The sequence below is a fragment of the Hemitrygon akajei genome, chromosome 5, assembly GCF_048418815.1.
Source record: "Hemitrygon akajei chromosome 5, sHemAka1.3, whole genome shotgun sequence".
Lineage (NCBI taxonomy): Eukaryota > Metazoa > Chordata > Chondrichthyes > Myliobatiformes > Dasyatidae > Hemitrygon > Hemitrygon akajei.
Genome location: NC_133128.1, coordinates 133,653,805 through 133,672,516, shown reverse-complemented (window position 1 = coordinate 133,672,516; position 18,712 = coordinate 133,653,805). Strand labels below are relative to the sequence as shown.

Here is an 18,712-nt window from a genome sequence, read left to right as displayed (position 1 = left end):
TGGCTGCGAGCATAGATTACCACACTGATCTTCCAGAGGACCAATTTTATCCCTTGCGATCCTTTTGCTTGTAACATATCTATAGAAGCCCTTGGGATTCTCCTTCACCTTGTCTACTAGAGCAACCTCATGCCTTCTTTTAGCCCTCCTGATTTCATTCCTAAGTGTTCTCTTACATTTCTTTTATTCCTCAAGTACTTCATTTGTTCCTGCCTGTCTATACCTGCTATGTATCTCCTTCATTTTCTTAACCGGTGCCTCAATATCGCTTCAAAATCAAGGTTCCTTAAACATGTTATCCTTGCCTTTTATTCTGATAAGAACATACAAACTGTACTCTAAAAATTTCACTTAGCAAGTACACATTTGTCAGAAAGCGACCTGTAGCAATCCTCACTTGCCAGATCCTTTCTGATACCATCAGAATTGGCCTTTCTGCAATTTAGTATCTTAACCCAAGGACCAGACCTATAATTTTCATAATTACCTTGAAACTAATGGTATTATGATCATTAGGTGCAAAGTGCTTCCCTACACGAACCTGTTGCCTGCTCTGTCTCATTCCCTCGTGTGAAATCTAGTATTTCAGTCTTTCTGTAGTTGGAACTTCTAGATACAGATTAAAGAAACATTCCTGAACACATTTGGCAATCTCTTTCCCATCCAGCCCTTTTACAGTTCCACAAGTTAATTATGTATCTAGATCCTCAGATTGTTTTGACTATCGGAAGTATGCAAATCTTCAGGAAGCACCTGGATGAAATTTTTAAAATTAAAATGGACTTCATTCCCATTCTTCATTTTACATGTCTCCTTATTTATACTGATGATGATGCAGACCGCTATTGTGAAATATCAGCTATAGGACAAGAGATGATGATTCAGCATTGAATTGAATAAAGTTTTTGATGAGAAATATCTGAAATTATTTAGAGCTTTTGAATCCAATGCTTTGCCAGTCGGGTCTTAAAAAGTTGCTATGGAAACTATGGTAGTTGTTAGATGAAGTCAGCTCCAGGTGTCTCAGTCTTTGAGGGCATTTTGTCGACTTTGAAGAATGATACTATGCCATGCTGTGTTATTTTATCAGTTGCCAAAAGTGGCATTGGATAAAAAAATGACTTGGTCATATAGATGGTTTTGTTGAAAATTATGTGCCTGAATACAATTTGATTAAAGTCTGATAAATGTGTATTGCGTTCTCAGGATCGTCCGGAGATTGGTGCTATTCAGGCCCACAACGCTCGGAGCAGTAACAGTCCGAGACAAATGCATACTCAGCCACCTGATCCTCGAGAGGGGGATACGTTAGGTAAGAGCTGGTACTGTGAACCTAAATTGTTTTACCCCATGAATTTTAGGTTTAAGGTCCTGACAAGAATCTGACTATCTTTTACCAGAGTCCAGAGCCATGTCTAAGCCAACACGCTTCAGCACTAGTGTTGGAGATTTATAGTGGCTTTGTGTTGCACTGAGTTTTTGTAGTTAAGAGCTGATCTTATTGAGATTTATCTATTCTTTCAGTGGTTGTGGATTTTGTTTTCAGGGTCAATATCAGTTGTCCATCCTTATTTACCCCACAACTTGAGTAGCATGCTTAATTATCTGAGGCGGAGATTCAACCAGGCCTGTGGAAATTAGTCCACTAATTTAACCTCAGTGCTACTGGATGGCCAAAATGATCAAAGGATTTGATTAGAAGGAGGTAGAAAAAAAATCCTTTTTTTCTGGTTTGAACTGTGATGAATGAATATCATAGCCTTTCTTACAATAGGACTTGAATTTGGGAGTAACAAAGTCTTACGCCAGTTGTGTAGAATTTCAGTGACACTACACTTGGAAAGGATGTGCTTCTCATAGAGCTAGTAGAATGACGATTCTCTAGCTTGGTTCCAAGGAAGGCTAGTTTGCCAGAGATTGGGAAGACTAGGCCTGTATTGTCTAGACTTTAAAAAGAAATTAGAGGAGATGTAATTGAAATTTCCGAAGTTCTTGCAGAGCTTAACTTGCAGTTCGGATGTTTTCCCATGGCTAAGGAGCCCAGAACCAGTTTGCAGTCAGAAAGCTGTGTAATGTGAGGAGAAATAATTTCACTCAAAGAGCGATGAATCACTGGAATTCTCTACCACAGCATTCTTTGGAGGCTCAGTCATTGGAGTTTATTCAAAACAGACATCTTTAAGTTTCTGGATGTTAAGGGAAGTTAAATAGAAGGAAATGGAATTGGAAACTTCTGGAGCAAAATGAACCTGAACTGTTTAATTTTCAGCATATCATTGAAACAGTGAAGGAAAATGGTGCTGAGGTAGAAGATCAACCATGATCTTGGTGTATGGCAGAGCAACTTGTGTGATTAGCTGACCACATCCTTTCCTGAAATTTATGTACCTGTAACCTAAAAATTCAGCCATGGTAGCATAGTAGTTAGCATAATTCTATTACAGTGCCAGCAATCTGGGTTCATTTCTGCTGCTCTCTGTAAGGAGTTTATACATCCACTCCATGATTGCATGGGTTTCCTCCGGGTGCTTCGGTTTCCTCCCACAATCCAAAGATGCGCAGTTTAGTAGGTTAATTGGTCTTGTGGTCTTGTTACTCTCAGTAGGGATATATCACTTAGTAAATTAATAAATGAATAGTCAAAAAACATGAGGTGAGGTCAGGAATCTCTCCTTCACAAATAGTGGCAATCTGAAACACTCTTGCCCAAAAAGCTCTTGAAATGAAGGAGATGGGTGCTACAGACAGCTGTGGAGGCCAAGTCATTGGGTATATTTAAAGCAGAGGTTGATAGATTCTTGACTAGCAAGGGTGTCAAGTTATGGGGAGAAGGCAGGAGAATAGGGTTCAGTCATCATGGAATGATGGACCAAACTTGATGGGCTGAAAGGCCTAATTCTGCTCCTATGTTGTATGGTGTTATGGTCTTATGGTCTAAGAATGTGATTAAATGTGATCCAGCTGTGTGATATAACAAGGTGAATAGAGTCTTAATGTAATTTTTTCCATTGCTTCCTTATAGCAAGTTTCAGTAGTAAATGCCTGAATTGTACCACATTTAATAAACATGTAAATGTTGCAAGTTAACAGAATTTATAGACCACATCACTCTTGATGAAAATTTTAAAAAATCTGTTTAGATGCTGGTAATCTGATATAAAATCAGAAAATGCTGGAAACACTCAACAGGTCAGGTAACATCTGTTTCCAGCATTTTCTGCTTTTATTACCTATAAATTCTAATCACTGTGTGATTTCTGTACCAGATCAAAATTTCAATTCTGTGTTGCCAAGAGACCAGAACTTATCAGCTAAGCAAAGTAGCCAGAGGAGCATAAATGATGTAACTTGCAGGTTAGATATGTTTCTGGACTCTGGAAGAAGAAAGGGAATTTTTAACCAGGAACTGTTTGTGAGCCTGGAACGTTGGGGAGGACTTGGGTTGGATGGATTGTGCAAACATGCAGAATAGGGTAAGCTTGATGGGTCATGTTGGTTTGACCTCTCTCATGGCTTCTCTGTGCTTTTTGAAGCGGATGAAAGGAAGTGAAACTAGAAAACTTCTGGAGCAGAATGAACCTGTGCTGCTTCACTTTTAACAGATCATTAAAAGAGACAGCATTGCTACAAGGCAACTCATTATTAGCCTAACCAGCATTATTTCATTGCATTAGAAGGCCATTTAACTCGTGGAGCCTGTTCTGTTGTTCATTGAGATCATGGTAAATGCATTGCCTAACTCTGTATATGTGTGTTTGTGCATGGTTGCACCCATCAGATTTCCCAAGAGACAGTGAGCCAACCCCTGAACAAGGCCTGGTTACATTTCTCTCTTTTCACCATGTCAGTGGTAATAAACCTTTTGCATGTAGAATACTTTCTGTCTTTGCCCTGAAAGGCCTGCCTATGACCCTGAGTCCGTGACTCCCCATTCAGTGCTATTTTGAAAATTTGATCAAGTTGCCCATTAACCTTAGTGGCATGGAATGCAGCCTTAGCTTTCAGATCCTTCTCTTGTAACATAAGCCTTGTGAGTCCATATATCATGTTGGTAAACTTAAACTGTACTCTCTCCAAGGCCCGCAAATTCTTCCCGTGGCACGGTGCCCAAAACTGCTTGCTGTACTCTTAAGTGTCATACCAAGACTACATATCGTTTTACATCTGTTTCCCTTACATCTTATGCTACTGTCTACCCCATGTATCCTCCTCACCACACTGCATCCAGAGCACTGTTCATTAAGAGGATGGCTGTGACGTACATGAATAGAAATAGAAGGAAGTAACAAGCGCCCCAGCACCAAAAGTGGATCTTTTTGGATTGTTAGGCTCCTCCTTTTCATTCATCCTGAGATGTGTTGTTACTTGCACCTGTGCTCCACTCACACAAGCATCCCCTGCTGGCCTGATGTCTGCTCTAATTACTCTGCAAGCTTCCTGATCAATTGGTTACTCTTTTGATATCTGGTTTCATCTTTTATGCTGACAATCTTTGATGGAGAGCTCTACCAAAACACATTTGCATACCAAGTTTATGGCAACATCTTTATTGTAAATTGTAATATAAAATCTGCACTTGATGCTGTTACTCGAATTGTAGAGGAAGCCAGATTTAAGGGGATGCCCACATTCTCCTCAATAATGTCTGTGTTTATTCTCAGGTTGGCCATGTTGTTACTAATCTCTGCCGATGCTGGATTCAGCATTGATGTTAGACCAGATATACAGTAGGAACTGAATTGGGCCATTTGGCACATTGAGTCTGTTCTGCCATTCAGTCATGGCTGATATTTTTCAACCCCATCCTCGCGTCTTCTTTCAGTAACCCTTAACGTCCCCCCACTTAAATACACGCTGACAGCCTCTACAGCAACAAACTCCACAGATACACCACCTATGGCTGAAGAAATTCCTCCTTATTTCAGTTTTAAATGGATGTCCCTTTATTCGGACTCCCTGGACTCCCCTACTAAATGGAGACATCATGTCTTCTCTCTCAAGGCCTTTCTGTGTCCAATAGGTTTCAGTGAGATTCCTTCTCCCTTATCCTCCTGAACTCCATCAAGTACAGGCCCAGAAACTTCAAATGTTCCTTATATTCTTAAGCCTTTCATTCCTGGGATCATTCTTGTGAACTTCCTCTGGACCATCTCCAGGACCAGCACATCTTCCTGAGATACAGCGCCCAAAATTGCTCACAATGTGCTCTGGAAAGACAGCTTCTGAATGAATTGGTCTCTTCCACGACTGTGGGTAATCGCTGTCCCTGTAGCAATATCTTGGCAGGGAAGAATGTCAAAATCAGTGTTCTCCTGGGATACTAGACAACGTGGTGGGATCTGTACTTTTACTGACTGTCCAGAATCTCAACAGGTTTAATCTGGTGTCCACTATATCAGAACTGCTAGTGTTTAAAATTCCTTTGGGAAAATTGTTGTGAGATCATTGTTTTTAAGGTATCACTTTACAGTCATGTTTGTTAACATTGACAGCTTATGGTGAGGGAGAAGTTGAAGTTCCACCTCCTATTCCACCACATTCAGATGAAGAGGAAGCCATGGGTATGCACAAGATGCGGTTGTTACATGAAGATACGAGGTTTGTAACTAAAAATTAGCCCTTGTGTGCAGACAAAAGATGCTGGAAATGCTGGTTAATTCTTGACTGTTGTTAATTTAGCTCTTCATACTAAAAGAATGGCTTGTGTTAATGCACTTTTCGTGACCTCAAAACATCTCCAAGGTACATTAAAAACAATGGCGTACTTTTGAGGCATATATTCTATCATAATGTAGGAAACATTACAATAATAAATGCTTTTAATTCATGCACAGTATGGTACCAGAAGAGTGAGTAACCTAATGATAGTGTATAGTGCCATTGATTAAAAAACTAAGTTCGGGCCCAAATTCTTGCAACAAAACATTTAATTAGTGACTATTAGCTGTTGAAACTAACATTTACTCATTTAATTGATCAACAGTGAGGGAGTAGAACATGAATTACGTGTCCTTCCTAGTTATGAGCTAGAACACATAAAGTTTAGCCAGTAACCAGTTTGTGTGACCAGTAACGTTTCTGGGATATTATGAATTATACACTGCCATCAAAGGGAGCGTTCTCACATCAACCATTACTGCCTGGCCTGGTGCAACATTCTCCCCAATATATGAAAACTACAGTAGAAAAGGTTATTGGTTGCAGTCTACCATCTTTGCAGGACTTGTATGTGCCCAGGACAAAGAAGCGTGCAGGAAAATTTATTACGGACTCTATCTACCTTGCAAGCTGCCTTTTCCAAATCACCCTTCTGGAAAGCGCTATAGGGCTATTAAAACTAAAAACTTCCTGCCATCTTAAATGTTTCTTCCCCCAGACGGTTCATCTGATCAATGATTCTAGTTAACCCCTCTGCCTATTTTCTCAGTCACTGCACTGCTTTGTAAACACTTAAACCACTCTTTATAATGCTGTTTACATTGTAAATACATGCTGGTATTTATGTACTTATGCACATTTTATCCATTTTCCATGCTTATTTTTATGTCATTCTTTACTCGTAACAATTGTTGAACGTTGTTTGTGTTGCATGTCATGCCAAGACGCAGCAACAAATTGCTAATACACGTAGATGTATATGGTGAATAAAGTTCATCCTTGATTCTTGGTCGGTACAATGGATGTGTTAATAATTTTTGTCATTTGGTCTTCTTTGTAGATATAATATAGTTTTGACAGAAACCTCTCAGACCATTGCCCTACCATGTCACTGACTACCGTTTGAAGTGGTTATTATAGATCAAAGCACACATGCCAAACATTTCTTTTCTCTCCTGGTTTGCTGTTTGTTCTCAAGTCTTCAGAATGGAATGACCAACCTTCTACCCAAGGGTTGAGCTACCACTAACAAGGCAATTCTGGCAGCAGGGGTTTTGTGCTGTGGTCCATGTTGTATGTGCAGAGCTGGCACAATGCACTAATCTGCTGAGTGCTTTCTTACAGAAGCTGATTATTTAAATGTGCATATTGTTTAGTTCTGACTGAATTTTTTCTCACCCTTGCCACAGCTCAGAGCTCAATTCCACTTCCCGACTGCAGCCGCAGAGACCTCTGGATGGAGTTTTGGAAAGTCAGCCTGGTGTCACTGCCAAGAGGCAGTCTCCCGGAAAAATGAGTGGCTCCAAGAGCATGGATTTGGGTGAGAGGCGTATCCAGTCTGTCATTCACAAAGCAAACCGAAATAAACAAAATAGAATCAGAATCAGATTTATTATCACTGGCGTGTGATGTGAAATTTGTTGACTTTGCAGCAGCAGTTCAATGCAATACATAATCTAGCAGAGAGAAAGAAAAATAATAATAAAATAAAACATAATAAATAAACAAGTAAATCAATTACATATATTGAATAAATTATAAAAAATGTGCAAAAACTGTATATTAAGAAAGTGAAGTAGTGTTCAAAGCTTCAATGTCCATTTAGGAATCGGATGGCAGAGGGGAAGAAGCTGTTCCTGAATTCCTGAGTGTGTGCCTTCAGGCTTCTGTACCTCCTACCTGATGGCAACAGTGAGAAAAGGGCATGTCCTGCATGCTGGAGGTCTTTAATAATGGGCACTGCCTTTCTGACACTGCTTCCTAAAGATGTCCTGGGTACTTTGTAGGCTAGTGCCTACAAAGATGGAGCTGACTAGATTTAAGACCTTCTGAAGCTTATTTTGGTCCTGTGTAGTACCCCCTCCATACCAGACAGTGATGCAGCCTGTCAGAATGCTCTCCACGGTACAAATATAGAAGTTTTTGAGTGTATTTGTTGACATGCCAAATCACTTCAAACTCCTAATAAAGTATAGCCGCTGTCTTGCCTTCTTTATGACTACATCAATATGTTGGGACTAGGTTAGAGATCTTGACACCCAGGAACTTGAAGCTGCTCAAGATAAATTAAAAGCGATTTACAATCCATTGTCATTTAGCTTGCCAAACTGAGTGGACTGAAGGCCCCAACCTACCTCCACCCCCTCCCCCAGGGTTAAATCTTTGTGATCTCCCTGCCATCTGTAGTTTTTTGAAGTCTATGCTTTGGTCTTAATAAGATGAAAGTAGTGTTAATGAGGGTTAAAAATAACACCAAAGCGACATTGATTGAAGATGGTGCGAGGCTGCATTACACAATCCACAGGGGAATAAAACTGGGTGATGATGACGGAGTTTCATACATTGGAGGTTCAACCACACCTGCCTGGATAGATCCCAAACTGCTTCCCACTTTCTCCTATTACCATTTGGCTCAGTGCTGACTGTTCTCTTTAAAGTAACTAATGTACAACTGTATGTAGCAGTCAACAACAACCAGTATTTGTATTGCTCCTTCAGTCCAGGAGGGTCTCCCGAGGGGCTGAACAAGAGCAATTATCAGCTAAAATTTGACACTGTCATGTAAGGAGGTATTACAATGGAGACCAAATGCTTTTTGTTAAAGAGCATCTCAAAGGTAGAGAATAAGGGAGGGGTTTCTAAAGAAAAGTTTCAGCAACACATTCTAAACTGCCAGATACGTAGAAACTTCACCACATTCAAGTTCACTCCAAGTTGCACCACATTCCTACATGGAAATGCCCTGCCATCTCATCATTGTCATTAGGTTTAAAGTCTTTATCTCCGTTGGGAGTAACTTTGTCAGATAGACTGCAATGGTATAAGGAAGCAGCTCAGCACCACTTTTTCAAGGACAATTACTGATGGGCACATTGCACTTCTCACCATAGAAGCCTATATCATCTCTATAAAATAAAAACTTTGTATGTCTGAACTAACCCTATCATTAAATGTCAGCACCAGGTGGGAACACCAATTTGTCACTATGCTGTAGCCATTTGTTTTTCAGTTGTTAGCTCTCTGACAGACTGCATCACTGTCTGGTATGGGGGGGGGGGGGGGTGCTTCTGCACAGGACCGAAAGAAGCTACAGAAAGTTGTAAAATTAGTCAGCTCTATCTTGGGTACTATAGTATCCAAGATGTCTTCAAGGAGCAGTGCCTCAGAAAGGCAACGTCCATTATTAGGACCCGATCACCCAGGGCATGCCCTCTTCTCATTGAAGGAGGTACAGAAACATGAAGGCACACACTCAGTGATTCAGGAACAGCTTCTTCCCTTCTGCCATCCGATTCCTAAATGGACTTTGAACCCATGAACATGATCTCACTTTCAAAAAATATATATTACTTCTGTTTTTGCACTATTTTTAATCTAGTCAATATACGTATATATATTTACTGTAATTGATTTACTTATTGATTTTTTCTTTCTATATTATCATGTGATTCATTGTACCTGCTGCTGCTAAGTTAACAAATTTCACGATATTTGCTGGTGATAATAAACCTGATTCTGAATTTATTGAGAGATTTGGTGCAGTTACTCTCATTAATTCTGTTTTAGTCACCTCTTAAAACATACTCCAAGTAAATTGGCTTTGTTTGTTTTACAATCAATTGTTTGATGTTGTGAGCATCACTGAATCATGGCTGAAAGAAGATTATATCGGGGAGCTTAACATCCAAGGATACACAGTGTATTGAAAGACAGGCGGGTAGGCAGAGGGAGTGGCGTGGCTCTGTTGGTAAAAAATGAAATCAAATCCTTAGAAAGGAGTGACATAAGATCAGAAGGTGTAGAGTCATTGTGCTAAGAAACTGCAAAGGTAAAAACACCCTGATGGGAGTTATATACAGACCCCCCAAACAGTAGTAAAGATGCGAACTTCAAGTTACAAAGGAAGGTAGAAAATGCATGTCAAAGGGACAATGTTACAATAGTCATGGACGCTTTCAGTATACAGGTAGATTGGGAACTACGGCTAACACGAGAAGTCGAAGCCAATGAGAGGGCATATAATAGAGTAAAAATTAGTGGGAAGTTGGAGAATTGGGAAACTTTTAAAAACCATCAGAAGACAACTGAAAAAGTCACTAGGAAGGAAAGGGTGAAATATGAAGGTAAGCTAGTCAATAATATTAAAGAGGATACCAAAAGTTTATTCAGATATGCTGTATAAAGAGTAAAAGAGAGGGAAGAGTAGATATCGGACGGCTGGAAAATGATGCTGGAAGCTAGTAATGGGGGACAAAGAAATGGCAGAATTGAATTGACTTTATTACTTACATCCTTCATATACATAAGGAGTGAAAATCTTTACGTTATGTCTCTGTCTAAATGTGCAATGTGCAATTTATAGTAATTTATAATAAATATTATGTACAACAGGACAGTCAATATAACTTAGAAATACAGTTGCATCAGCATGAATGAATCAGTCTGATGGCCTGGTGGAAGAAGCTGTCCTGGAGCCTGTTGGGCCTGGCTTTTATGCTGCAGTAGTGTTTCCCAGATGGTAGCAGCTGGAACAGTTTATGGTTTGGGTGACTTGGGTCCCCAATGATCCTTTGGGCCCTTTTTACACACCTGTCTTTGTAAATGTCCTGAATTGTGGGAAGTTTACATCTTCAGATGTGCTGGGCTGTCCGCACCACTCTCTGCAGAGTCCTGTAATTGAGGGAAGTACAGTTCCCATACTAGGCAGTGATGCAGCCAGTCAGGATGCTCTCAATTTGGGGGCCCATACCAAACTTCTTCAACCATCTGAGGTGAAAGAAGCTCTGTTGTACCTTTTTCACCGCACAGCCAGTGTGTAAAGACCACAAGATCCTCGGTAATGTTTATGTTCACCCTCTCGACTCCATATCCATTGATGCCAGTAGTGGTTAGCCTGTCTCCATTCCTCCTGTATTCCACAACCAGCTACTTTGTTTTCGCAACATTGAGGGAGAGGTTGCTTTCTTGACAAGCTCAATCATTTTTTACTTGCTTTTTTAAAAAATAGAAAGTGACTGGCTTTTGACTTTGTTAATACATCTGGATTGTTATTCAACGAAAAGCACAAATTCTTTCAGTTTTGAATTTTCCCCTTAGAAAGGTTAACTCCAGTAGTTCATGGAATTCTGTTGTATATCGAAGTGTCTGGTCAGACTTTGGATAATGGCTGTAAGTCAATAGGGCAACTCTATCCAGTTGAACTCTTGCAGGTGAGCATTGATTTATGACCTAGTGCATTCTCTTAATGATTTCTTTCAAGTGGAGATTTAAAAAAATGAAATGTTCCCTGCTCAAAACATGGGCAAGCTATTCATTTGATTTCCGTGTCTAATATGACACAGAAATTCCTTTATGGCTACTAAACTCAGGATATTTACGATTGGAATTTTCAACACTTAAACTGTAAATTGACTCCTAGACATTCATAATTGTCAATGGTAAGAGTAGTCTGGTAAATTCCTTTTTTTATAAATGCTAATTTTAATATAAAAATTGATCACAGTAAGTAATAGGTTACAGGCAGCCAGCCTTTAACTAGCACGAACCTAATACAGCTACTTGGTCATCATCAAAAAAAATTTTTTTTTTAATAACTGCAGATGCTACAAACCTGAGGAAAAGTCATCAACCTGAACCATTTACTGTGTCTCCCTCTGGACACTGTCTGACCTGCGCGTATTTCCAACACTGACTACTTCTGTTATAATAGCTAAATATGGTTGTTCAGTTTGAGTTTGCAAGTTACGTGTACCCTTTTGAGGGAGTTTATTTGTAATGAGTGGGTGTAAAGCTTGGAATCTGTAGAGTGGTTAACCCAAATTCCCTTGTCAAATTTTAGTTCTGCATCCCACCTGAAATTGTTCTGCTTTGATGTAAGAGAAAATGGGGAGGATGTAAATTTAAGATGTTTCTTCATTGTGTCAAAGTCAAAATTGATTATTGTCACATGGACATGTACACATATGCTCAATTACATTAAAAAAAACTAGTTGTAGCAGCATCATTAGTGCATATCATCATATAAGCACCATTCACAAGTATTTCCAAATAATTGAGTTAGGTTAAAAATTCTTGCATTTGTAAATTAATTTTAGTTCCTGACCAATTCTGCACTTCTAGTAGTTGAGGCTGAACCTTGCCCCAAAGAAATTAGCTATTCAACTTCAGAAGTCTCAAAGTTTTTGCATTATCTTTCCAGTGAGAGGTTTGTGTGAGAGAGTAATCTGTCTGTAACACAGTTTAGATTTCCCATCTGCCTTTTGCATCCCATTTCTCCACTGCTTGCACATCTTTTAATATTCGTTCATCCTTTCAAAAGCAAAATAATGTGTGGAGGTGCTGTTGCCCTGTTGTTAACTGACTGGATATATGGAGATGTTAATTAACCAATTTAATCTCATGAACCGTAAAGATGTATGAACAGAAGTTTCTATTAGCAATTCCCTTTCTAACTGCTATACACAGCATCCATGCAGGCAACGTGAGATTAAATCCTATTAGTCAATTTGCTGTGTTTATTTTCTGAGATCCAGGCATTGCTGGCTAGTATCTTTTGCCCATCTATAATTGTCCCTGAGAAGGTAGTGGTGAGCCATTTCTTTGAATTGTTGCAGTTCATTTGATGAAGGTGCTCTCAAAGTACTGTTGGGGAGTATTTTCCTAAGTTTAGACCCATCAGCAATGAAGGAATCAGCAATATATTTCCAAGTCTGGATAGTGTGTGACTTGGAAGAGAACTGTGGGTGATGCTCCCATGTGTCTGCTGGTGGCAAAGGTCAAGGGTTTGGGGGGGGGTGGGGAATTTGAACCAGTGGGTGAACTTGAATGCCTCAAACTTGTCATCATTTACTGATGTTGATTTATCCTGATCTGATTGACTGTGTTGATGTGTCACGGAGATGTAGGCCTCCGTTAGTCTCAATAGACCATGGATTTGGGCCTTGGAAAGTTTCCAGGGCACAAAGTTTTTTTTTTATGGAAGACCGGCAGTTGCCCAAGCTGTAAGTCTCCCCTCTCCATGCCACCGATGTTGTCCAAGGGAAGAGCATTAGGACCCATACACCATAGGTGTCATCGCAGAACAATGTGTGGTTAAGTGCCTTGCTCAAGGACACACATGTAGCCTCAGCCAAGGCTCAAACTAGCGACCTTCAGATCACTAGATGAACGCCTTAACTACTTGGCCATGCATCAAGAGCCAGTAGAAAAAAAAACACAAAATCAGAATTGGCTCTTGCTTCTGGTCTTTTTCCAAAAACCATCCCTCCGTCCACCACTTTACCACAGGATGAAGACGATGTCCAGACTTAAATAGATTGGGTGGAGCTCTGAGGAAGATTAAGGAATAATATAATAGTAAATATAAAATTAATGAAAAGATGTATAGGATGAAGCAAGAAATGTTTGCACTTGGGGAAGTCCAACAGCAGGTTCATATATCTATATCTATCTATCTATCTATATATATGTATGTGTGTATATATATATATATATATATATATATATATATATGTATGTATGTATGTGTGTGTGTGTGTGTGTGTGTGTGTGTGTGTGTGTGTGTATATATATATATAAATAAAATTCAGGCAGAACTTTTTTCCACGCAGAATGGTTCAAATATCAAAACTATTACAGTAAGGAGCAGTTGAATCAAGTAGCATTGATTATTTTTAAGAAGAGTTTAGATATGGATGTATCAGGACACATGGATATGCTAAAATATTTAGATGAAATGGTTGGAAGGAGGCTTGAACAAAACATAAATCCTGGCATGGACCAATGGGTCAAATATTATAAAACTCTGAAAGTCCAGCACACTTGGGATTTTAGTGGCATGAAGATTTTCAAGACTGTTGGATGCAAAACCAATTAATAATGCAACACAATTTTAACTCACTTTTTTTTAGCTGTTACAGAATATTATAATACATTTTCCAGTGAACAGTGAAGCTTTAAGGGGAGAATGGGAAGACAGGATCTTGGTCATTTTAAAGAAACCAGGGTAAAATGGGAGGTGAGAACTTAGCTCAGAAGTGGGTGTGGCAAACATTAATATTGAACCAGGTCCTGCAACATCAGTATTTTCTGATTAGTAGAGTTAGTGTTTGGCACACTGGTTTTCAACAGTCAGGAGGGCATTGTACATGGAAGATGGGATGTTATGTTGCAGTTGGACAAGACATTGGTGAAGCCTTGCTTGGAGTATTGTATTCAGCTTTTGGTTTCCGTGCTGTAGGAAAGCTGTCTCTAATTTCGATAGAGAGTAGAAAAGATCTACAAGGACATTGCCTGTATTCAAGGGATTTGGTGAAAGTAGCATTTTGTCAGGCTAAAACATTATTTTTTTGGAATGTAGGAGAGTGAGGGGTGAAATTGTAGAGGTGTACAAAATAATAATAGATAGATAGACTGCACATAATCTTTTTCCCAAGGTATAGGTTAAGTTGAGAGAAGAGAGATTTAATAGGAACCTGAGGAGCAATTTTTTCCATACATGTATGGAACAAGCTGCCAGTGGAAGTGGTTGAGGCAGGTGCAGTAACAGCAATTAAGAGATATTAGGACAGATATATATCTGGGAATGGAGGGATATAGGCTAAATGTGGGGATATGGGAACTAGCTCCAATGTGCATCTTGGTTGGCATGAATGAGTTGGGCTGAAGGGACTGTTGTGCTTTATGTCTCTACCATAGTCTGTTTCAGTGCTGTTAATTGTATGTGATTCCGTGAAAGGAGAAAAAGGCCAGAATAAAGTTAACTTTAACTTGGGAGTCCACTATTGTTTACACAAATGGTGCAGAGTTTTAAAGTTTCAAGCCTTCTGGCTCTCCCTTGACAGCAGTTTCCTGGGTGCTGTGCTGGAATTGCAAAACAGTTTCTTATTTAACAGTGTTAAATAACACAGCAGCAAAGTGAAAATATAATCTGTGGACACTGAATGATTCATGAAGTTACCTGTTACTTGCTCTGATTAACATCAATTGCCAAAGTTGTTTGTTTAAATTAATATTTAAGAGTGTGTACTGCACACATTTTGTTTACTAAAAAGACTCATTGGTAGTAGAGGACTGGGTGTAGCCAACTTGTGTTAGGGGTCAGCTGCAACCTTTCTGGAAATAACCCTTCTGGCTTGTTTAGCACCCAGAGAAGAGTATTTAGAGTCTGCCAGTACATGACACTGAAAATGAAACAAAAATAGCAGGTGACTAACAGACGAAAGAAAGTGAAAATTAACACGATGAATTAATTAGACCAAAAAGTACCAGGCAAATTAATGGGAACAGGGCTGACAGAGCCTGGACCCAAACACATACATCTTAAGGACTCTGAAAGAGGTGACGGCCGAGGTAGAGAGTGAAGCTGTTGTCAACTTTCCAAAATTCCTAGTTTTTGTAATGTTCCGAGTTAATGGAAACAGCATATGGGACGCACACAAAGTATTGGAGGAAATCCGCAAAGCAGTATCTATGGAGGGGAATAAGTAGTAGGCGTTTCAGGCCAAGATCCTTCATCAGTCTCTGGAATATTGATTGTTTATTCCCCTTCACAGATATTGCCTCACTTGCTGAGTTCCTTCAGCATTTTGTGTTTGTCTCTGAAGGTTTCCAGCATCTGCATAATTTTCTGTGCGTAGATTATGTAACTCTTATGCTTATGAAAGGAAGGTGGGAGAACACAGGGAAATTCCATGGCAGTTTGACATCAGTCGTTGGGGAAACACAGGAATCTATTATTAAGGAATGAAAATAAAGCAGTCAGCAAAAAGTAACGTAATTAGGCACTGTCAACACGTAGGGAAATGATGTTTAACAAATACATCACGATTCTCAGAAGATGTAGCCAACATTATAGATGAAATGTAGTCAGTGTATATCATGTATTTAGATTTCCAAAAGGCATTTGATAAGATGCCACATTGGGCATAATAGGCACGTTAAACTGAGAATAATGTATTGGGGCTGGTGCCCAGAGGGTGATGGATTCTAAATTATTGAGTACATTCATGGCTGATAGAGATTTTTCTGCTTCTGTGGAGCTAAGGCTTATAGGGATTGGGTGGATTTAAAATTGAGGCCAAAGATCATGATCTTATTGAATAGTGGAACAGGTTTGAAGAGTCACATGCCCTACTCTTCCTTCTGTTCCTGTTTTTTAGGAAAAAGGTCAGTCGATCATTATGCTATATGGTTGATGAATGTGATTGTAACATTAGCAAGCTACCTTCCAATATATAATAAACACACACGGTTCTGTAAATGCTAGAAATCCTGAATAACACATACAAAGTGCTAGAGGAACTCATCAAGTCAGGCAGCGTCTATGGAAGGGAATAAGCAGTCGATGTTTTGGGCTGAGACCCAAACATAGACTATTTATACCCCTCCCCTTTGCTGAATAATAAAGCGATCGGAAAAAGTTGAAACGCCATCGGTCATTGTAAAAGCAACATTTTGTGTGTGTGTGTGTGTGTGTGTGTGTGTGTGTGTGTGTGTGTGTGTGTGTGTGTGTGTGTGTGTGTGTGTGTGTGTGTGTGTGTGTGTGTGTGTGTGTGTGTGTGTGTGTGTGTGTGTGTGTGTGTGTGTAAGTGGGGAAAGTTGGGAACCAGTGCACTAGGAAAAAAAGTCGGAGGGATTGAGGGGAAGATGGATGTCATGACGTAGCCTAATGCTTTTACAATGACCGATGGCGTTTCAACTTTTTCCGATCGCTTTATTATTTCCACTTTATTTTCACTTGTGATCGTGATTATTTTCGTGAACAGAAGCACTGTGGATTCAGAGCCCTGCCGCTGGGTCCTAATGTCCACTGCACTGAGACAGGTTAAATAAGGTCTGGGGTTCCACTGGGTCCTAAGGTCCACCGCATTCAGACAGGTTGAATAAGGGACTTGAGCATCAACATTTTTTGGTATCCACAAGGGGTCCCGGAACCAATCCCTCGCGGATATTGAGGGCCGACTGTACTCCTTAAGTTTCTAGTTAGCTATAGATGGACCTTGTGAGAGAATACTAAAATGGAGCAAGGCAAATTATGAGAGAATCAGTCGGGAACTAGGGAGAGTTAATTCCAAGCAAGTCCACATCTTGCATGTTGGAGGGTAGCTTGCCATCCTTCTCCTTCCTGTGTGTTAGAACATATCTGTCCTGCAGAGTATAAATTGAAGGTTAAGAGAAGTGGTGAATTTTAACAAGAAGAAAAGGGTTCAGGAAGTTGAAACAAAACAGAACCCTTGAAAATTATAGAGAGTCAGAGAGAAAAGTGAAAGGAATTAGGAGAGCCAAGAGGGGCCATGAGAAGTCCTTTGCCCATGGGATTAAAGAAAATCTCAAAGTGTTTTATAGATACATCAGGGAGCAGATAGGACCACACAAGGATAAAGGAGAGAACATGTGCCTGGAGATAGATAATGTGGGTGAGATCCTAAATGAGTACATTGAATCAGTATTTGCCAAGAAGAAGGATATTGCATATAGGGAGACCTGTGCTAACTTGCTCGGCCATTTTGAGACAAAGGAGATAGTACTCCTAAAGAGTATTAAGATGGATAAGTTACTCAGAGACTCACTGGATATATCCCAGGTTATTAAAAGAGAGAGATTATTAAGAGCTGAGATTGCTGTGGCCTCGAACAGTATCTTGTGTTCTCTCATCATAGGCAAGGTCTCGTCACACTCTCTTTAAAGACAGTCTAACATCAGTCTCTGAGATTGGAGATCACAGGGTCATCAGGTGCAGCAGGGAACTTCACAGCTGTAGTTATGTTCTTCCTTTCAAAGCAGGCATAGAAGGTGTTGAGTTCATCTGATAGTGAAGCATCACTGCCATTCACGCTATTGGGTTTCGCTTTGTAGGAAGTAATGTCTTGCAAACCCTGCCAGAGTTGCCGTGCATCCAGTGTTGCCAACCTCATTCAAAATTGTCTCTTCTCCCTTGAAATAGCTCTCCGCAAATCATACCTGGTTTTCTGGTACAGGCCTGGGTTACCAGACTTGAATGCCACAGACTTAGCCTTCAGCAGATGATGTACCTCCTGGTTCATCCACGACTTTTCGTTTGGGAATGTAATAGCTAATGTTGCTCCATTAATCCAAAAGGGAAATAGGGATAATACTGGTAACTCTGGATGGGTGTATCTCACATTAGTGTTAGGGAAATTCCTGGAGAGAATTATTAGGGATATTCTTGTATTTTGCATTTGGAAATCCATGGGCTAATTAAGGATAGTCAGCATGGCTTTCTGCGGGGCAAGTCATGTCTTACTAACTTAATTGAGTTTTTCAAGGAGATAATGAAAGTGATTGATGAAGTTGGAACTGTGGATGTTGTCTACATGGATTTTAGTAAGGCGTTTGACATGGACCTATGGGAGGCCCTTCCAGAAGATGAAGATGATGCATGGGATCCATGATGAATTGGCCATTGGGATTAAGAATTAGATTGTAAAACAGAGTAGTGGGCAATTAGATTTATTCTGACTGGTGGTATTGTACAGTGATCTGTACTGAGACCTCTGCTGTTTATAGTATATGTAAACAACCTGGATGAAAATGTAAATGGATAGGCTAGTAAGTTTGCAGATGACACAAAGATTGGTGGTGTTGTGAAGAGCATAGAAGATTGGCAAAAAAATACAATGGGATATATATCAGTTGCGGAATTGGGTGGAGAAATGGCAGATGAAGTTTAACTCGGTCAAAGTGAATTGTTGTCCTTTGGGAGATCAAGTATAGACAATACACAATAGGTGCAGAAGTAGACCATTCGGCCCTTCGAGCCTGCACCGCCATTTTGAAATCATGGCTGATCATCTACTATCAATACCCGGTTCCT

The 18,712-nt window shown here is 39.8% G+C and overlaps 1 protein-coding gene across 4 annotated transcripts in view; it reads left to right on the top strand.

The window, feature by feature from the left end:
* LOC140728185 (partitioning defective 3 homolog B-like) overlaps positions 1-18,712 on the top strand; it is a 1,189,360-nt gene that overhangs the window by 624,240 nt on the left and 546,408 nt on the right. For all 4 annotated transcript variants that reach the window (XM_073046530.1, XM_073046528.1, XM_073046527.1 and 1 more), the window contains 3 exons: positions 1,207-1,312; positions 5,493-5,598; positions 7,068-7,198. In XM_073046530.1, the coding sequence (XP_072902631.1) occupies positions 1,207-1,312; positions 5,493-5,598; positions 7,068-7,198 (343 nt within the window). The remainder of the gene's footprint in view (positions 1-1,206; positions 1,313-5,492; positions 5,599-7,067; positions 7,199-18,712) is intronic.